Consider the following 15,654-nt stretch of genomic DNA (forward strand, 5'->3'; position numbering starts at 1 on the left):
AGGCTGGCCGGTACCTCTCCCTCCTTCCCTCACGCCGCCTGGCCCCGGGCGGGCCACTGCCGTGGCCTCTGGGCGCCTTCCCCGCTATGTTTTGCCTTTCCTGAGAGGCTCTCACGGAAGGTAAGGCAAGGTGCGGAGGGCCGGGTTGGGCGGCTCGCCGGTGCGTTCACAGCCGGGTGAGAGAGGGGACCTGCGCCTGGAGCCAGGGGAGTCCGCGCAGGGGGGAGAGGGGAGGGCTCTCGGACACCGCGCTGAAGTGAGGGCAGAAGTGAGGAGTTTCTAGAGCCTGGTGTTGTAGTGTTACAGAGCTGCAGACAGCCAGCAGATTGGTTGCCGGCGATGGGAAAAGTTCATTTTGAAAGGAAAGCCGAGGGACTAAGACGGATCAGATACAACTGGCACTGTTTAAATTAAAAGGCACTGTCTTGTTCTTTTCCTCTCTTTCGATGAATGTGAGGGTGTTTCCAAAGTTAACTCTGAAAATAATTAGGAACAAGTAATGTTTAACAAAATGAAAGTTCTAAGTGGCATTGTGTAATTAATCTTCCAAGACATTCGCTTAAAGCAAGGGTTTCAAAGTTAAAATCGACTCCTCTGTTAACCTGCAGGAACTAAACTCTGAGTTGTAATCACCTTTCACTGGTTCTAGTTCCACTTAAGAGTGATTAAGCTTAAAATCTCTTTGTTTACAACTTATGTGAGAAAAAAAAAAAAAAAAAGATCTTATCTTTCTTTTAATTTTAAAGTGTCAGCAACATTTTTCCTTAATAGCTTTAGACATGTCAAAGACCAAAGAAAGTCAGTCAGCCTGCCTGAGGCAGAATTCACATCCTACTCCAGGGAACTTTGCTGAAGTTTTGAACAAGGAAGATGGTGTATTCAAATACGGATTGCATGTTTTGAGACCATACAGCATACAAATTAAATGCTCTGGGATTATTCACATTTTGTGTATATTTTCTTGGAGAGCTGTATGCTCCCTGAAAGGTGATGATGTTGTGTTAGCTGGCTGCTGGCATGTTTAGTAGTTAGATGTAGCAGGACTCCCACTAATTTCATCTTGAACTATGTCAAGTTACCATCCATTTATGGTTTAGATAAATTACATGTCTATTTTGCTCTTCTGGAATGAATTGTGAATAAGCTCATTGTCTCCCTATGTTATAGGAAATGAAAGTAGCTGTGGACTGGACTGTATTGAATTGGTAGCTAGAGTGCATAACTGGTCATGTCACACAGTGTCCACAATGGAATAATGCAAATCCATGGAAAAATTAGTAGTTCTTCTAACAGACTCCATAGAAGGTCACTTTGTAATTTTTCTACTGGTTTTTTTTTTTTCTTTGGGGAAAAAAAATGCATTAAGAGAGATTGCTGTTGTGAGACTATATCCAACTGTAATGGATGTACTCCTATCATAGGTGCCCTGATAGTCTCCAAATATATTGGGTAAAATGTTATTTTGGTTCTGTGTTTGATAGTCTACAATGATTTGTTCAGAGCTGCTAGCATATTACCAGCTGGGGACAGAGCAGGGCTTCTGCATTTGAATTGAAACAAAATAGAGAAGAAAAAACCCACTATGAACAGTGTTCAGCAACTTAAACGTATCCAGGGTTAGAGTGAAATAATCTGTATATGTTCTGAGATCTTTGTTATGGACTGCTTTGCTTACTTAAACTTACTTAAACTCTTGGTGTGTTTTAGTACATTGTGCTGATATCCATTCTCTGTGGTATTGATGAATATTAAATAACAGAACACATCCTTTCAATAATTTTTTTAAAAAGGAACACAAAACTAAAGGGGATCTCTTGGACTGCTGAGTCGATGCTGTTGTAGCAGGGGACCATATCATCACTGGATAAGCTATAAACTAGCACATAAGTGTTTGCTAAATTTTCTGTTGAATTATTTGTATGCTGTTTGGATTCATTTCTAGATGTTAATTAACACTAATAATCAAGAAAATGAACCTTAAAATAAATATATATATAGTGGGTATTAACAGGTGAATAATATCTGCAACAAAGTTGTTTGGTTTTTTTTAATGCCTGGGAAGTATTTACCAGTTGTTCTGGCTCCTTTTCATAACTGTCTGCCAATTGGGATGTCACATTATAACAGTATCAGGGATGGATTTTGTTCTGGAAGAAGCTTTTTTTAAGCAGTGTAACTTAGCTGACTTCCATCCCTGACAACTTCTTGTGTGAACAGGGTGTTACACACGTCACAATGTAGGCCTGCGAGCAGCCAGGTTTTTGAATTTTGGCTTTTGGTCTATGCAAGATTTCAAGAACATGTAAGTAATTGATTTCCTCACTCAGCTAGAGGTTATGCTTTGTAACACAGGTCTTCAAAAGTCCTCTCCAAAAGAAACAGGTCTGAGTCATGGTGCGTGCATTAGTGGGGTGTTTTGGTAGCTTCTTCTGTGGTCATTCTTGTTTGAGTTGGATAAACCTTTCTTTCTTGTCAACTGAGGTGATGTGGTGTAAAGAAAACTCTTTTGTCCTTCAGCAGTAGAGAATGTAATTGGAGAAGACAGGTTTACTATTTTTTACGTATTTGTTTATTTTGATGGAGAATTGTTTTTTGGTTGGGTTTTTTTTTGGTTTTTTTTTTTTTTTAGCAATTGTATAATCAGCTAGCCTTTTTCTCTGGGGTAAAAATCTTAATAATTACTCCTTTTGCATTGTTGTTTGCACTTACTCATACTCTGTTGTTGATTATCCATGTTCTTGAAATCTTTATTGACTTGTGCTTTTTACAAGAGTGAAGATGAGGAAACAGACTGTAAACTAACAGCATGGAGTACTGGCTTGTAAGCCTTGCCGCAATGCAAGTAAACACTAACAAATAGAAGGCCACATTAAATAGCTCTCTCAGGTTCTTTTAAGAAAGGCACTAAAGGCGATGCGAATGGGTAGATTCACTCCAGACCTAGGCAGCAGAAACTTGTCATGTCATTTTTCCTTGAGTATCTCAAAAGTTGTGTTTTGGATTCTCCAGCTATTCGGTGGGCAAAAACTTCAGCTGAGTTCACAGAGATATCAAAAGTGGTGACTGGTGTAACATACAGAAAATGTACTGATAGGATGAAAATGAGCACAGGTTTCTTCTGAATTAATAATAATTGTTTGTGACTGCTTCCTATTCTGATAACTTTAACTGTGCTTGCTCAAAACAAGCCAGTAAACAAAGAACCAGTAATGCAAACACTTCTACAGGTTTGCCTTGGTAGATTATGCAGCAGGCTGGCATGTGTCTATCAGTAGCTGCAAACTCTTTCTTCTGTAGAAACAGGAGTGTTCTTCTGTATCTCTGGTATATCATGCTGTTATCCTCAACATTCCCATTTTACCACTCTGTGAGTATATATGCATGCTGTACGTGTTTGCGTGTGCCTGTAACAGTTTTCATGTCTTAAAAGGACTTCTGTTCAAAAATAAATTTTCTAAATTAGTATTAAGGGTATTGTGGATTTATGAATTATATACACTGAACAGTAACTGTTCCTAAGCCTCAGCATTCTGTTGTCTGAGATTTTAATAGGGATTTTTGGGTCATTAAACTGAAGAACAATAATCCTATTGTTTGATAATCTGGTTATTTTGTGTGTCTGGATTCATCAAAGAGATTCTTATATTTGAGAGCCCAGTGTTTTCTGTGCTTGTCTTCAACACTTGTTAAGTTTGACTTTACAGTATCTCAGAAAAATAAATCAGGTTCAAATTCCTAATTTGATACAACTGCCCGTAAAGAACTGGACTTCATTTGTAATCAGATACTTGGGCTATGTAACGCTGCACTGAAGGGAAATCTAACTGACTGCAACTGTCTGCTGAAGTGCCATTTACCTGGGCCCATTGGCATCTAGTCCACAGGAGTGGTTTCATAAACTACTACTGTTAAAACTGAAACATTAGTTGTTCCTTTACAGTGGTTTATCTTGCTGCGTTGTTTGGCTTGTCTACATTACAGAACTCCACTTTGGGAAGAAACAGAAGCTGATACTGGGAAAGGATTTACATTTGCCCCTAGGTTTCACTGGCGGGTTCAGAGCAATGTCTGTGGAGCGGAAGGAAGACTGTTTTCCCAAGCTTAAGAAAATTGATTTTTCTTGCCACTGAGTATGAACTCTGTACTTTATTTCACTTTGCTCTTTAATATTTCTCTCCTGATAAATCATACCAGTGGCCATTCCAAATACCTTTCTTTTTTCTGTATTTAATATTCACTAACCTGGAAGACATTTATGTTCATCAGTGGTTTTTTGTGACTGTTCATTTGTGGTTCTTCACATACTGTTGCTGGGAATAGACTTGTGAAATATTTTGGGGATTCTGTTAAGAGATTTTCTCCCAGAATAAGTAGATAATATCTTACTGAACAAAAGCCAGTTATCATCACCAAAGAGGAGGGGAATTGTTCAAAATAATGCATGTTGTGTTTCAGCAGTTGTTGCTTGCTTTTGCTTCTTGCTAACTTGCTGAATAAAATAAGACAGGAATGTAATGGACCACCAATCATTTTGGATACATGGTTAGAAGTCTAACCAAATTTATTGAGTCTTTCTTGCTTCCTTTTCTGCCCACTATGAGAGAAACATTTTGATTTAGCCATTAAATGCCCTGTATGCTTCAGGGCAAAGGAAACTACCTCAATCTATAAGTGGTAAAGATTTTTTTTTTTTTTTTTTAATTCAATCATAAAGATGTCCCTGACTTCACTGGCAACACAGATGAGCCCCTAGATTTTGGCAAGGAAAGTTTCAGGATTTTCATTACAGTTGCCAGCAGAAAATGTTGTAGCTATCAAATACTAGCACTCAAAAATATGGAAAGGCTGGTTGAGGGCAGAGGCAAATTCTCACGTACCACCTTTATATAGTTTATAATATATACATATTTGTTATTCATATATTTAAACAGCATAAAGGTGTTTGTATATGTAAATTAAGTAAAGAGGTAAAGCAAAACTTTGCAATCTCAAAAAAAGCCCTACAACTTAACTCTTTCAGACTGTCACCATATGGGCTGCTTGTTTCTTTTACTGACGTACCACCCGTACCTATCTGCTTAGAAGCCCAGTGCTGACCAGTCTTCTGCTTTGTCTGCTAAGAACCAGACAACATAATTTTTGTCCCTTTTTAATACGTGTAGAGATTTCTGTCTCTCTTTAAGCAACATTAAGGCCATCCATAATTTTCAATTAAGTACTGCTTCATTTACTGATAGTTACTAGTTTGACTGACAACAGTATTTTCTCATTTTCTTGGCTTGTTGTAAAGCTTCCTGAATTCTTGCTCGTTTTTTTTCCCACAGGATGTTTCATGTAGGTGAAATGTGGTGCTATCACTGGAAATGGAAGCTGCAGCACTGTCTCTGGTTGTTTACCACATACATTATATGCATGCAGCAAGCAGGTAAGTCAGCAAATTACCTTCTCATTTACATAAATGGTCTAAGAGCCAGAGTTTTGGTGACTAAGGATTATGCTTATATATGACTGAATTATGTACAATATAACATTTTGATGAGAGTGATGAATTACAATTATTAGTTGTGATTTGATAGGTTGGGTCATATTTTCTGCTACTGGTGAATATTCTTTTTGTTGGTTTTCTTTTTTTTAAATGTTGCTGTGGGTTTTTTCTTTGTCTTTGTTATTTGAATCTTTCATTTTGTCCTTCCTTTGCTTTTACTTGTTAATATCTATCTCTTTTTTGAATTTCTTCTGGTGTTGGAGTACTGTGAGTAATCATGTAGTTCTTCCATTTTCCATGGTACTATTTGTGCCTGTAGATTATGTATTCAGTAAGCCTTTACTCTAGTTCAAAGCTGTCAAATAGTTAGTGTACTTATTATTTTTAACTGTTTTTATAATTCAAATAATAGCAATTCCTCAGCAAGCTATATGTATGTAAGACAATCATACACTGTAAAGAACAATCTAAAACTTAACATCGTGGTCTTTAGTGACACTTGAGTACAGAGTAATGTAACACATTCTGACTGTTTTCTTTAAATATATGAATGAGAGATTTCATTTACTAACTGTCTGTTCCTAACCACTAGAGTGCGAACTATTTTAGGATCTCCAGCTGCTTTACTGGAAAAAAAACTCTGGAATTTATTCTGGAGCATATGAAATTTTTGGAGCAGCTTGTAGTGCTCGGCTAATTCCATATCAGATGGGTAGTTTTGCTGTCACAGACTTGCCATTGGAAAAAGGATGGTTTATATATAGAAAGAGTTTTTAGCTTCTTTGATACTGTTTTTTCTCTAAATAAAAAGTACAGTTGTGTTGGTTTTTTCCAAACCTGCACTTTTTATTTAGAGAAAAAACAATGCAGTAGCTTTGCAGTAGCAGTTTCCAACTTCATGTCACTTTAATAGGTGTTTTCCATTTCCATTAAACTGTGTAGCCAGAAATGTACTTGGGACTTGACTTTTGCGTGTGGCTCCATTGGCTGATGGCCTTTGTGTCCCTGTGTTCCTGGGCCATGTAGCTGCCAGGCTCGGCAAAACCTGCTCTGATTTAAAGCTACTGTGGGCTGTTACCTGGTAACTAGAACATGAAGACCCAAAAGCCATTAGTCTTTGCAAATTCCACTTGAAAAAAGCGTAGTTATGGAAAGTGCAGGTGACAGAGAAAGAGTAAGTCCCATGAGCCAGAAGGTCCTAGCCAGAATGCTGTGAGGACAGAGGAAGCCAACCACCAGCTCACCTGTGCATTCAGCTAATCACAGCATACCATTGCTACCTGTTGTGGTACTGAACAAGCAGATGGGTCAAAAGCCCGATGCCAAACTCCAGCAGACACTTCTACAAAATCATATATGCCCCTGACTAACTACTTCAGCAATAAAGTGGTTAATGTCATTGGGTAGGTAAAAGCAGCCAAAGCGTTCTAGCTAATTTGGTCTTCTCTTATTACAGTCACTGTCTGTGCTCTTTTCTCAGGCACTGGTTTGACACACAGGAGACTCAGAAGCAGGTCTCTGGTGGAAATTGGAGCAGAGACCTGAACCTGAGTCTTTTACATCTCAAGTGCTTGCCCCAGGAGCTTTTTCTTCCTTGTTTTGACTGGAAAAGATTTGAAATCTTAAAAACTTTCAATAAATGGAAGAGACATTTCCCTATCTGCCTGAATGATGAGTAGGTAAGGTATGCTAGAAGCACCCAGGTTCAACAGCCAAATGTTAGCTGTTCAACAGTGAGAGAGATCGTAGCTAGTCTGCCGTTAATACTTGACTGAAATGAAAATGAGACATTCACCTTTACAGCAACCTGTCATTTGGCAGTACTTGCCTGTAGGCCCTCCAGGGTTCATCTTTCTTTTTATGTCAATGTAAAAGCATAGGTTATGCTGCAAAATGGAGTCTTTTAATCTGTTCTCTTTAATAGAGCAAGGCAGACAAGGTGGGAAACACTGCTGCTCCTGCATTTTTTGTGTTCTTAAAAGGTATTGGTCACTTTGACTGTGGATTCATATGGTATCCATAATCTCTCTGGCAGCTTAAACTTTACTGAAGTTACAGTAGAAATATCATAAAACCTGACATTAATCCAGCTTCACTAGTGAGCTGTAAGCTTAGAAAGCTATTGGGGCTTATTAAGCTTTGCCTAGAGAAGGTTACATACAAGCAAAGGATTGAGATCATCAGGTACAGGTTTTATAGATTATTTAAGGGGCTGCTCATAAGGATAAAAATATCAGTCATGCTGTGACACGGAAAAAATGAAAAAGTAATAATTTTATAGTTTAACCTGAGAAGACATACAAGACTTGGCCTGCTTCCAGAAACAAGTTTAGGAGAAGGATTACACAGCAGAAAATTTGGAACAGGAGCAGGATGGCCTGTGAAAAGAATGCTTACCCACAAATTGATCAGTAAGGCACTGTCAAGCAGGTACAGCAGGAGAGTATAATCCCAAAATATAAATCTCATGCCTCAGAGGAATCAATGGATGGACTCTGACACTTCAACCAGAAAGAAATTATTAATATCTGTCTATCTATCTATCTATCTATCTATCTATCTATCTATCTATCTATCTATCTATCTATAATATGTACTTTAGTTAAAATCTCATCAGATGGAACTGTACTGGCTTCTGATCATGTGTTGTGACATGGGATGAAGTCACAGAGCAGCAGCTCAGTAAGCAACCTGACAGGTTTCCATTCCTGGCAGAGGGAGATGTCCCTGATGGCCTTGAGGGAGTCATTTAGCTATGCCTCATTTTCCCTACAGATAACAATGAGTGTATGTCTTGCCTCCCTTGTAAACAGCTTGCCTGTCTTCCAGTGAAAGGAGTGTAGAGAAGCTGAGATGTTAGAATGGTGGTATTTTAAGAGAATTAGTTAAATCGGCTTTTATCTGAGATTCAGACATTCCTAACTTTTTGTTTGTATGTACATTTCATTGGTTTCAGAGAGCCTGAAAGAGAACAAAAAGAGTGAACAGAGTTCTGGAAAACATAACTTAGGAGGGCAGACAGAAGGAGCTAAGATTTTTTTTTTTTTTTTTTTTTTTTTTTTTTTTTTCTAGAGTAGGCAGAAGGGGGAATGCATAAGAATTGAGAATATTTAAAGAGATTGCTGCACTGGGAAGGGATAGACAGATCTTTCTGGGCAGTTGAAAGGGCAAAAAGAATGGGCTTAAATTACAGGAAGATAAATGAGGGGAGAACATCTCATTGAGAGGTACAGATACCAGTGAAATAAATTGAGAAGGAAGACTGGGGAATCTCAGTCCTTGGGAATGTGTAATATCTGCCAGAAATTGTTTGAGTCTATAGTCCTCTTTCCCTGGGGATGGAAATACATTAGATGATTTCCAAACTTCCCTAATTTCTGTAGTGCTTCCTTAGTCTTGGCTCTGTAGACTCTATTTTTGTTCAGAATCAGGGAAATTGAGATCTGTTGGAAACTGCACTTCTCAGAATATGAGTGTTTTTGCTGTGCCTGTAAAATGGTGTTTGTGTTTGTCCTGTTTTAATGGCCTCATTTTTATCTGACAAAAGGAAGCAGCAGTTCAGTATGAAAGGTAAAAATCGGTCAATTCAGGGGTGTGTAACTTCACAAAAAGTGTTCAGTTTAGTTTCTCCTATTTGGCTTTTCTACTCTCATAGCAAAATGTCTAACGTTTCAACTGTACTATATCTTCGTTTTTAATGTGCTCTGTATGGTAATCCAGGAGCAGAACTGGATTTTTTTTTGTGACCTTAAAAGCAGATTCTAGTTTGCATAATCACTTTCTAATCTAGTTTTCAAGTGTCTTGGACTTCCAGGGTTCTGAACAGTTGCACATATTGAGGGGACTGCAACATCCCTATAAGAATTTACCTTCTTCTGTCATCAATAGATACATAAAACAGTTATTGACTCTTAAGTAATTAAATTTTGACTACCATGCAACCATATTTAGTTTTATTCAGCGTGTATAAAATATTTATTTTAATAAAGCTATAAGTAGATCTGCAATTCTTATTACAATATTTCTGCATGGTGTCCTGTACTGCTGTTAACACAGAATTACTATGACTGTAGCTAAAGCCAGAGTAAGCATTTATCCTTTTGTTAATCCATCAGTAAAGCACATTGGTGTCTGTAGTCACATTTCCATGTCCTCACAGGGCTTTAATCAATCCCCAGGAGCTCACTGAAGAGTAAGTTTCAGTTCTGTTACAGTCCCTGAAATTTTAATTTCATTTTTTTTTAGTGGCGATTCAAAGCGAAAATTTGTGGGTTTAATTCATCAAGAGTAGTAAGAAAAAAGAAGAAAATTGAAATCATGTCCTTCACCCCCATGGCTAATAATGGTCTCCATACAGGATCTTCTCTCTCTGTCATGCTCCTTAATTGGGCCTGTATAGATAAAGGAGGGATTAAAGTCCTCTCTTGTTTATGGGAGAGTTTCAGAGTGACCTTGTGGGCTCAGAAGCCTAATAAGAGATGGGAAGGGAGTATGGTGGGAAGTATTGCTCATGCCACCAGCGCTAGCAGCAAGAGTTAGTCACGTTGCCGTGTGTGAAAATGGACTGGGTTTTATCTAGAACAGCCCAAGTCAGGAAGTGTGTTTTTTCACCACAGATTTGAAACTGCCTACCCCAGACAAGAGCCAAAGATCCTATCACCAAGCAAATGAAGACATTGTAGTCAGCACATTCCCTTATCTTCCTCTCTCTTACCATGTGCACAGCAAGAACCAAAGTGCCAAGACATTAACCCAGTCAGTCAGCACAATCCTTGCATACGGCAGGGAGGCGGGGGATGATTTTATAACATTATTACTGGCGCTTTGTGAAACTTCTCCCGTGGCATCCCGGGGGTGGGGATGGGCATGCATATGTCGCTGATCAGTGTAAATGTAACTGAGAGTGCTGTCCCTGACTCAGGCATGGAAATTCATGTTTTTGAAACTTATGGGAAAACTCAGAAAACCTGAAAAGTTTGAAAGAAATATTCAGTTTTTCAGTCTCTTTCCTTACACAGGCTTACATACATCATGTACAAATGGGAGATTACTCCAAAGGAATCTGGATATTTAATGAGTAGTTCAAAAGAAAAGTATTTTTATTCTTTTCCCGTTCTCTGTCAGCCTTCTTTGTATTTTAATGTAGCTTAAGCAAAACAAATCAAAAGTATTCCTTTATGTACTGTTTAATATCTAAATTTCTGCTGGCTTGAGGCATGTGTTTAGAATTTTTGTTCATATAAATCTTGCAGAGAAAAAGTTACTAGTTAGCTTTCTTGTATTTCCCATAGTTGACAGTTATTTAATGTAAATCACTTGAAGCTGCCTCTCATTATCTCTGTTTACTTTTTTAGCTATAATTTTTTGATGGTGCTGATAATTCTTTTCCCTAAAGTGTTTGGACCATAACAATATTGCCTTAACAGGACAGTGATTTTTTGTGATTTTTTTATTTTTTTTCCCCCCCCTCCTTCCTCTGACATGTACCTGTAGCCAAACCCAAAGGGAATATCATGAAACATCACAGAAATTCAAACCTGACTAGGCCTTCATCTTGCAGCATCTTTGCGTTCCTTTATTAGAAGATAGGCTAAATAATGTACCTTTCTTTAAAGAATATACCTTTAAAGAAAAAATATACCTTTCACTGAAGGTGCTGTCTTTATGAACTGTAGATTTTAGAATGCATTTATCATTTTATTTTTGCTTCATTTTTTCTGTTCACTGTTAAAAATGAAAATCATAGCCCAAGGACAGTTTGTCAGTTTGGCAATGTTGGCTATGACCATGAACAATAAAAGTATCTAGCTCAGTGGTATATCCAATAGCCTCAAAATGACTTGTGGGGAATTGGACTGTGCTTTACAAAAGGCTGCTGCTGACAGAGGTTATTATGTAAAGAAATTCATTCTTTATGGTATTTGTCAATTGCTCTCAATAAAGTGAATGAACGTTTTAGAACAAAATGGTGTTTTGTCTCATTAAAAGACTGAAATCTTTGCGAATATCACTTCTTTCTCTTGTGGATTAGTAATGTGAGAAATGTCGCATCATGCAGTGAAGGTCTTAGCTAGGAATAGAACAGTTTTCCCGATGGGAGTTCCTTACATATAAGTCTAGCAATCATGTGACATGCATGTATGTATTGCAGTTAATACAGAGTAATTAAAATGGTTGATTTCATATACCAGTGGACCTTTTAGAAGTGAGTCTGTCAAGTCAGCACTTGTCAATTAACTAGAAGGGCTGATCTTGCAGATTTTGGATGGGTATTGTCTTGTCCATGGTTGTTTTCCTAGAATATTGGATTTGTTTACTTAATGGGATTGCTTAAGTGATTTGCATAGGGTGAAGAGAAACACATAAAAAATCAAGTGAAGGATTTTTAGCTACAATTTAGTAAGACACTAGGAAGTAAAAAGACACCCTCCCCCACCCCCCAAGAAAATTACATTCCTTGTTAAGATAGTATGTAGAAATACCTGTGATTAAATAATTCACCTGTACTGTTTCAGAATTTCTTCCTCTCATTGTGGAAGAGGAAAATAAAGTATTTCAGCTATAGACTGTAAACCTTTTCTACAGAGTTAACTAAAATATTACTGTAATAATGTTATCTCAGAGAAGTGCATCCCTTACTGTGATAAACTGAAGCAAAACTACTTTTTCTGCCCTAAATATGGTAATATAGGCACCCATATCAAGGGAAGACAGGGCTTCCAGAAACACCTCTTGTTTTGTCTGGATTCAGTGCTCGCTGGTCTGCTCAGTTCCTGTAAATGACAGACTAAACTCTAACTCTTGCTGCAGTACAGGAAAATTAAGTGCATAATTCATCATTGGAGTTCTGCTTATGTAGTCTGGCCTTTAGGTATCATTCACACTAATTCATTTTATTCGCCTTCTCTTGAAGAATCAAGCCACTTTCCGCTGTAAACCCAACTCCCGTCGTAATTTTTTGGTAGCACTATGAACTTGTACTCCTTTTTTCTCATCATTCATTTTGTGGGTTTTACCCTATTGTCTGAGACAACAGCAGCTTCAGCAATATTTGACTGTTTGCAATTTGTTAGTTGGAAACAATTTTGCTAATTGTCCTTAAGATTTCAGCCCCCAAACATGCTCACCAATTCCCATTTTGTGAATTTTTCCTTCGGTAATTTCTGAACATCTCTTCCATTACTTACTGGTTTGTCCAAGTTCCAGTATAACAAATAGTCACTTTTGACAGGAGAGGCCACCACAGTGGTAACTCAGATAGTTTAATACTCCAAAGCTACAGGTATATCAGTTAAGATGTAAGATACTTAATATTCTATAGAAGTGTCAGCAAGGCATATTTTCAGAGAATGTATTTTTTTTTAAATTCTTGTAGGCTGAAAAAATATTTGTTGGAAAATACTTTGGTCTTTTAACAAGTGACAGAAAGTTCCCATTCTTGAAACAACTTTTTTTCTGGATATGCCCAAAGTAGTCCAACTGTCCTCCAACATATTGTAAACCAACTGTTTTTTTCAAGGATAAATATCTGCAGGAGTTACCTCTTGCAGAACACAGGGTAGACCCATGAAAAGATTGTCACACAGCTAACCTAATTTTTCGAAGGATACAATGCAATCAGAGTTTTTCCAATTCCAGTTTTTTTCCCTTATGAATATGCTTCTTAATGGGAGTTGCAGTTTTCTGTCTGACACCCTTTCTTGAACAGAGTTTGTTTTGTTCAGATGCATGCTCTGGCTTCTCACAGCTCTTGTCATTAAGAGCTGTGCAGTGACAAATCCATACTACAAAGCTGAAGTCATTTTTAATTCAGAACTTGCTTTTTAGGTGGAGAAAAAGACCTCATGGTTGAAGTTATCACAGAGGCATTTGTATAAGTCCCAGTCCTCAGTGATTTCTCTTTCGTGGTGTGAGAAAAGAGGGGAAGTGTAGTTTTAGGGTTTTTTTTTTTTTCCTCATTGTCTTGAATTTACAGGAAAGGCTTATATGCGGGTTTAAATTTCAAATCTTTTACTGTTTAGTTTTGGTTTTTCTTTCCCTAATTCTGTTTTTACATATTTTCCAGTTCCAAAATATGTTAGTCATACTGCGGTTTACAGAAACTGGAAGTATACAGGGAATGCTGAAATCACCTTGCCTGCCGAGTCATTAAACCTACACAAAAGGAACACCAATACTGTGTCTTTTGTACTGAAATCTAAAATACCTAAAAGATTTTGTGCTGGGTATGAGTGTCCAGCTATACAATATTTTCACAGAATCAACTAGGTTGGAAAGGACCTTGAAGATCGTCCAGTCCAACTGTTAACCTAACGCTGACAGTTCCCAACTACACCATATCGCTAAGCACTATGTCCACCCAACTCTTAAACACCTCCAGGGATGGGGACTCCACCACCTCCCTGGGCAGCCCATTCCAACACCTAACAACCCCTTCTGGAAAGAAATGCTTCCTAATATCCAGTCTAAACCTTCCCTGGCACAATTTGAGGCCATTCCCTCTTGTCCTATCACTAATTACTTGGTTAAAGAGACTCATCCCCAGCTCTCTGCAGCCTCCTTTCAGGTAGCTGTAGAGGGCGATGAGGTCTCCCCTCAGCCTCCTCTTCTCCAGACTAAACACCCCCAGTTCCCTCAGCTGTTCCATGAAAAACCCTTCACCAGCTTCGTTGCCCTTCTCTGGACACGCTCGAGTCATTCAATGTCCTTTTTGTAGTGAGGGGCCCAAAACTGAACACAGGAATCGAGGTGCAGCCTCACCAGTGCCGAGGACAGGGGTCAGATCCCTTCCCTGTCCCTGCTGGCCACGCTATTGCTGACACAAGCCAGGATGCCATTGGCCTTCTTGGCCACCTGGACACACTGCTGGCTCCTGTTCAGCCGGCTGTCAATCAGCACCCCCGGGCCCTCTCTGACTGGCATATATTTGAATAACAAATAGCTCAAATTGTGTTCAATTAATCTTGGATTTTACCTTTAGTTTAGAGAATTGTTATATTTCAGGAAATCACATCTGTAGCAAGCATACAAAAATAAAAGTGCAAAATGCTGGTGTTGAACAAAGACATTGTTCATACAGTGAGTTAGAAGTTGTGGGATTTTCACAAAAGAAAAATATTGTTTGGCTGTTTAAGAATATTTAAAGGAAGTGTAAGTACAAATATAATGAGCTCCCTCCCTTCCATGTGTAAGCCTGCTATATGTGCTTTGTGTACCAGCTGCTCTGGTTACAGTTTATTGTATAACTAGTTCATGAAATGTAGGGGGTTTTCTTCAACCTGAAGGATTTTGGCAGTATATTGTTTCCATGATGTCCAGTATTTTGGTCTTGTTTTGAATTGGGTATGCTTCTTGTCACTGGAACTGGCAAAGACATTGTATAGCAATAATACCACCAGTTTGGGCTTCCCTCTCTCTGTTTCTGCATATGGGGAATTACTCTTCTGGTAAGTGATTATTTCACTGCATAATGAATGAGTTGCATTTAACCCTTCCACATTCTCAGAAGAGTCTCTGTGAAAGTCAAAATGGTAGAAATAGCATTGGTATAATAATAAATTTCTCTCTCTGGTGGCACATGGCAATCAGAAGATTGTACGGAGGATTAAAGACAACATCTATGTATGCTCCCTCTCTAATAAAATCTGTGCATATTTTGCACATGTGGGTAATACTGAATGAGTGGTTTCTAAATCCTGTGCCAAACATTAGTAACTTAGAAGTTACCTGCAAAAAATATGTGTCTGGCTTAGTCAATTGTCTTTAGTTTTGGGTGGGTTTCTTCCCCCTGTTGTCAGCAGTGTTAATGTATGCAATGAAAGTATTCTCTTTTAGGCAACTCCTGTAGTTACTGACTCCTTTGACTACTACCCTCAACAAAAGTATATGAAGTTGTTCTATATTGTTCATAGCATATCAGAATTGAGTGATTGGCAATTTAATTATATAATAAAGAGCTGAACTCAACACCTTAGGAAAAAAATGCCTATTTTCTTGTGCTTGGTTGCATAAATCTTTTCTGAATGGCACATCATATCAGATATGAATAGCACATATATCAGATGCCAGAAACATAGCTGAGAAGAATCCAGGTTTTAAAGCTATTGTTTTCAAAACACTTATCTTGCTTTATCATTTTAATCAGTTTCCTGATGTAATAAATATTCTGA

The 15,654-nt window shown here is 38.1% G+C and overlaps 1 protein-coding gene across 4 annotated transcripts in view; it reads left to right on the forward strand.

The window, feature by feature from the left end:
- The first annotated feature begins 9 nt into the window (after positions 1–9).
- The window catches only part of ADGRG6 (adhesion G protein-coupled receptor G6), a 111,060-nt gene continuing 95,415 nt past the window's right edge, over positions 10–15,654 (forward strand). For all 4 annotated transcript variants that reach the window (XM_026844940.1, XM_026844942.1, XM_026844943.1 and 1 more), the window contains exons 1-2: positions 10–120; positions 5,325–5,425. In XM_026844940.1, the coding sequence (XP_026700741.1) occupies positions 5,326–5,425 (100 nt within the window). In that variant the 5' untranslated portion in view covers positions 10–120; position 5,325. The remainder of the gene's footprint in view (positions 121–5,324; positions 5,426–15,654) is intronic.

Source organism: Athene cunicularia, assembly GCF_003259725.1.
Source record: "Athene cunicularia isolate RWA chromosome 3 unlocalized genomic scaffold, athCun1 chr3_part1, whole genome shotgun sequence".
NCBI lineage: Eukaryota > Metazoa > Chordata > Aves > Strigiformes > Strigidae > Athene > Athene cunicularia.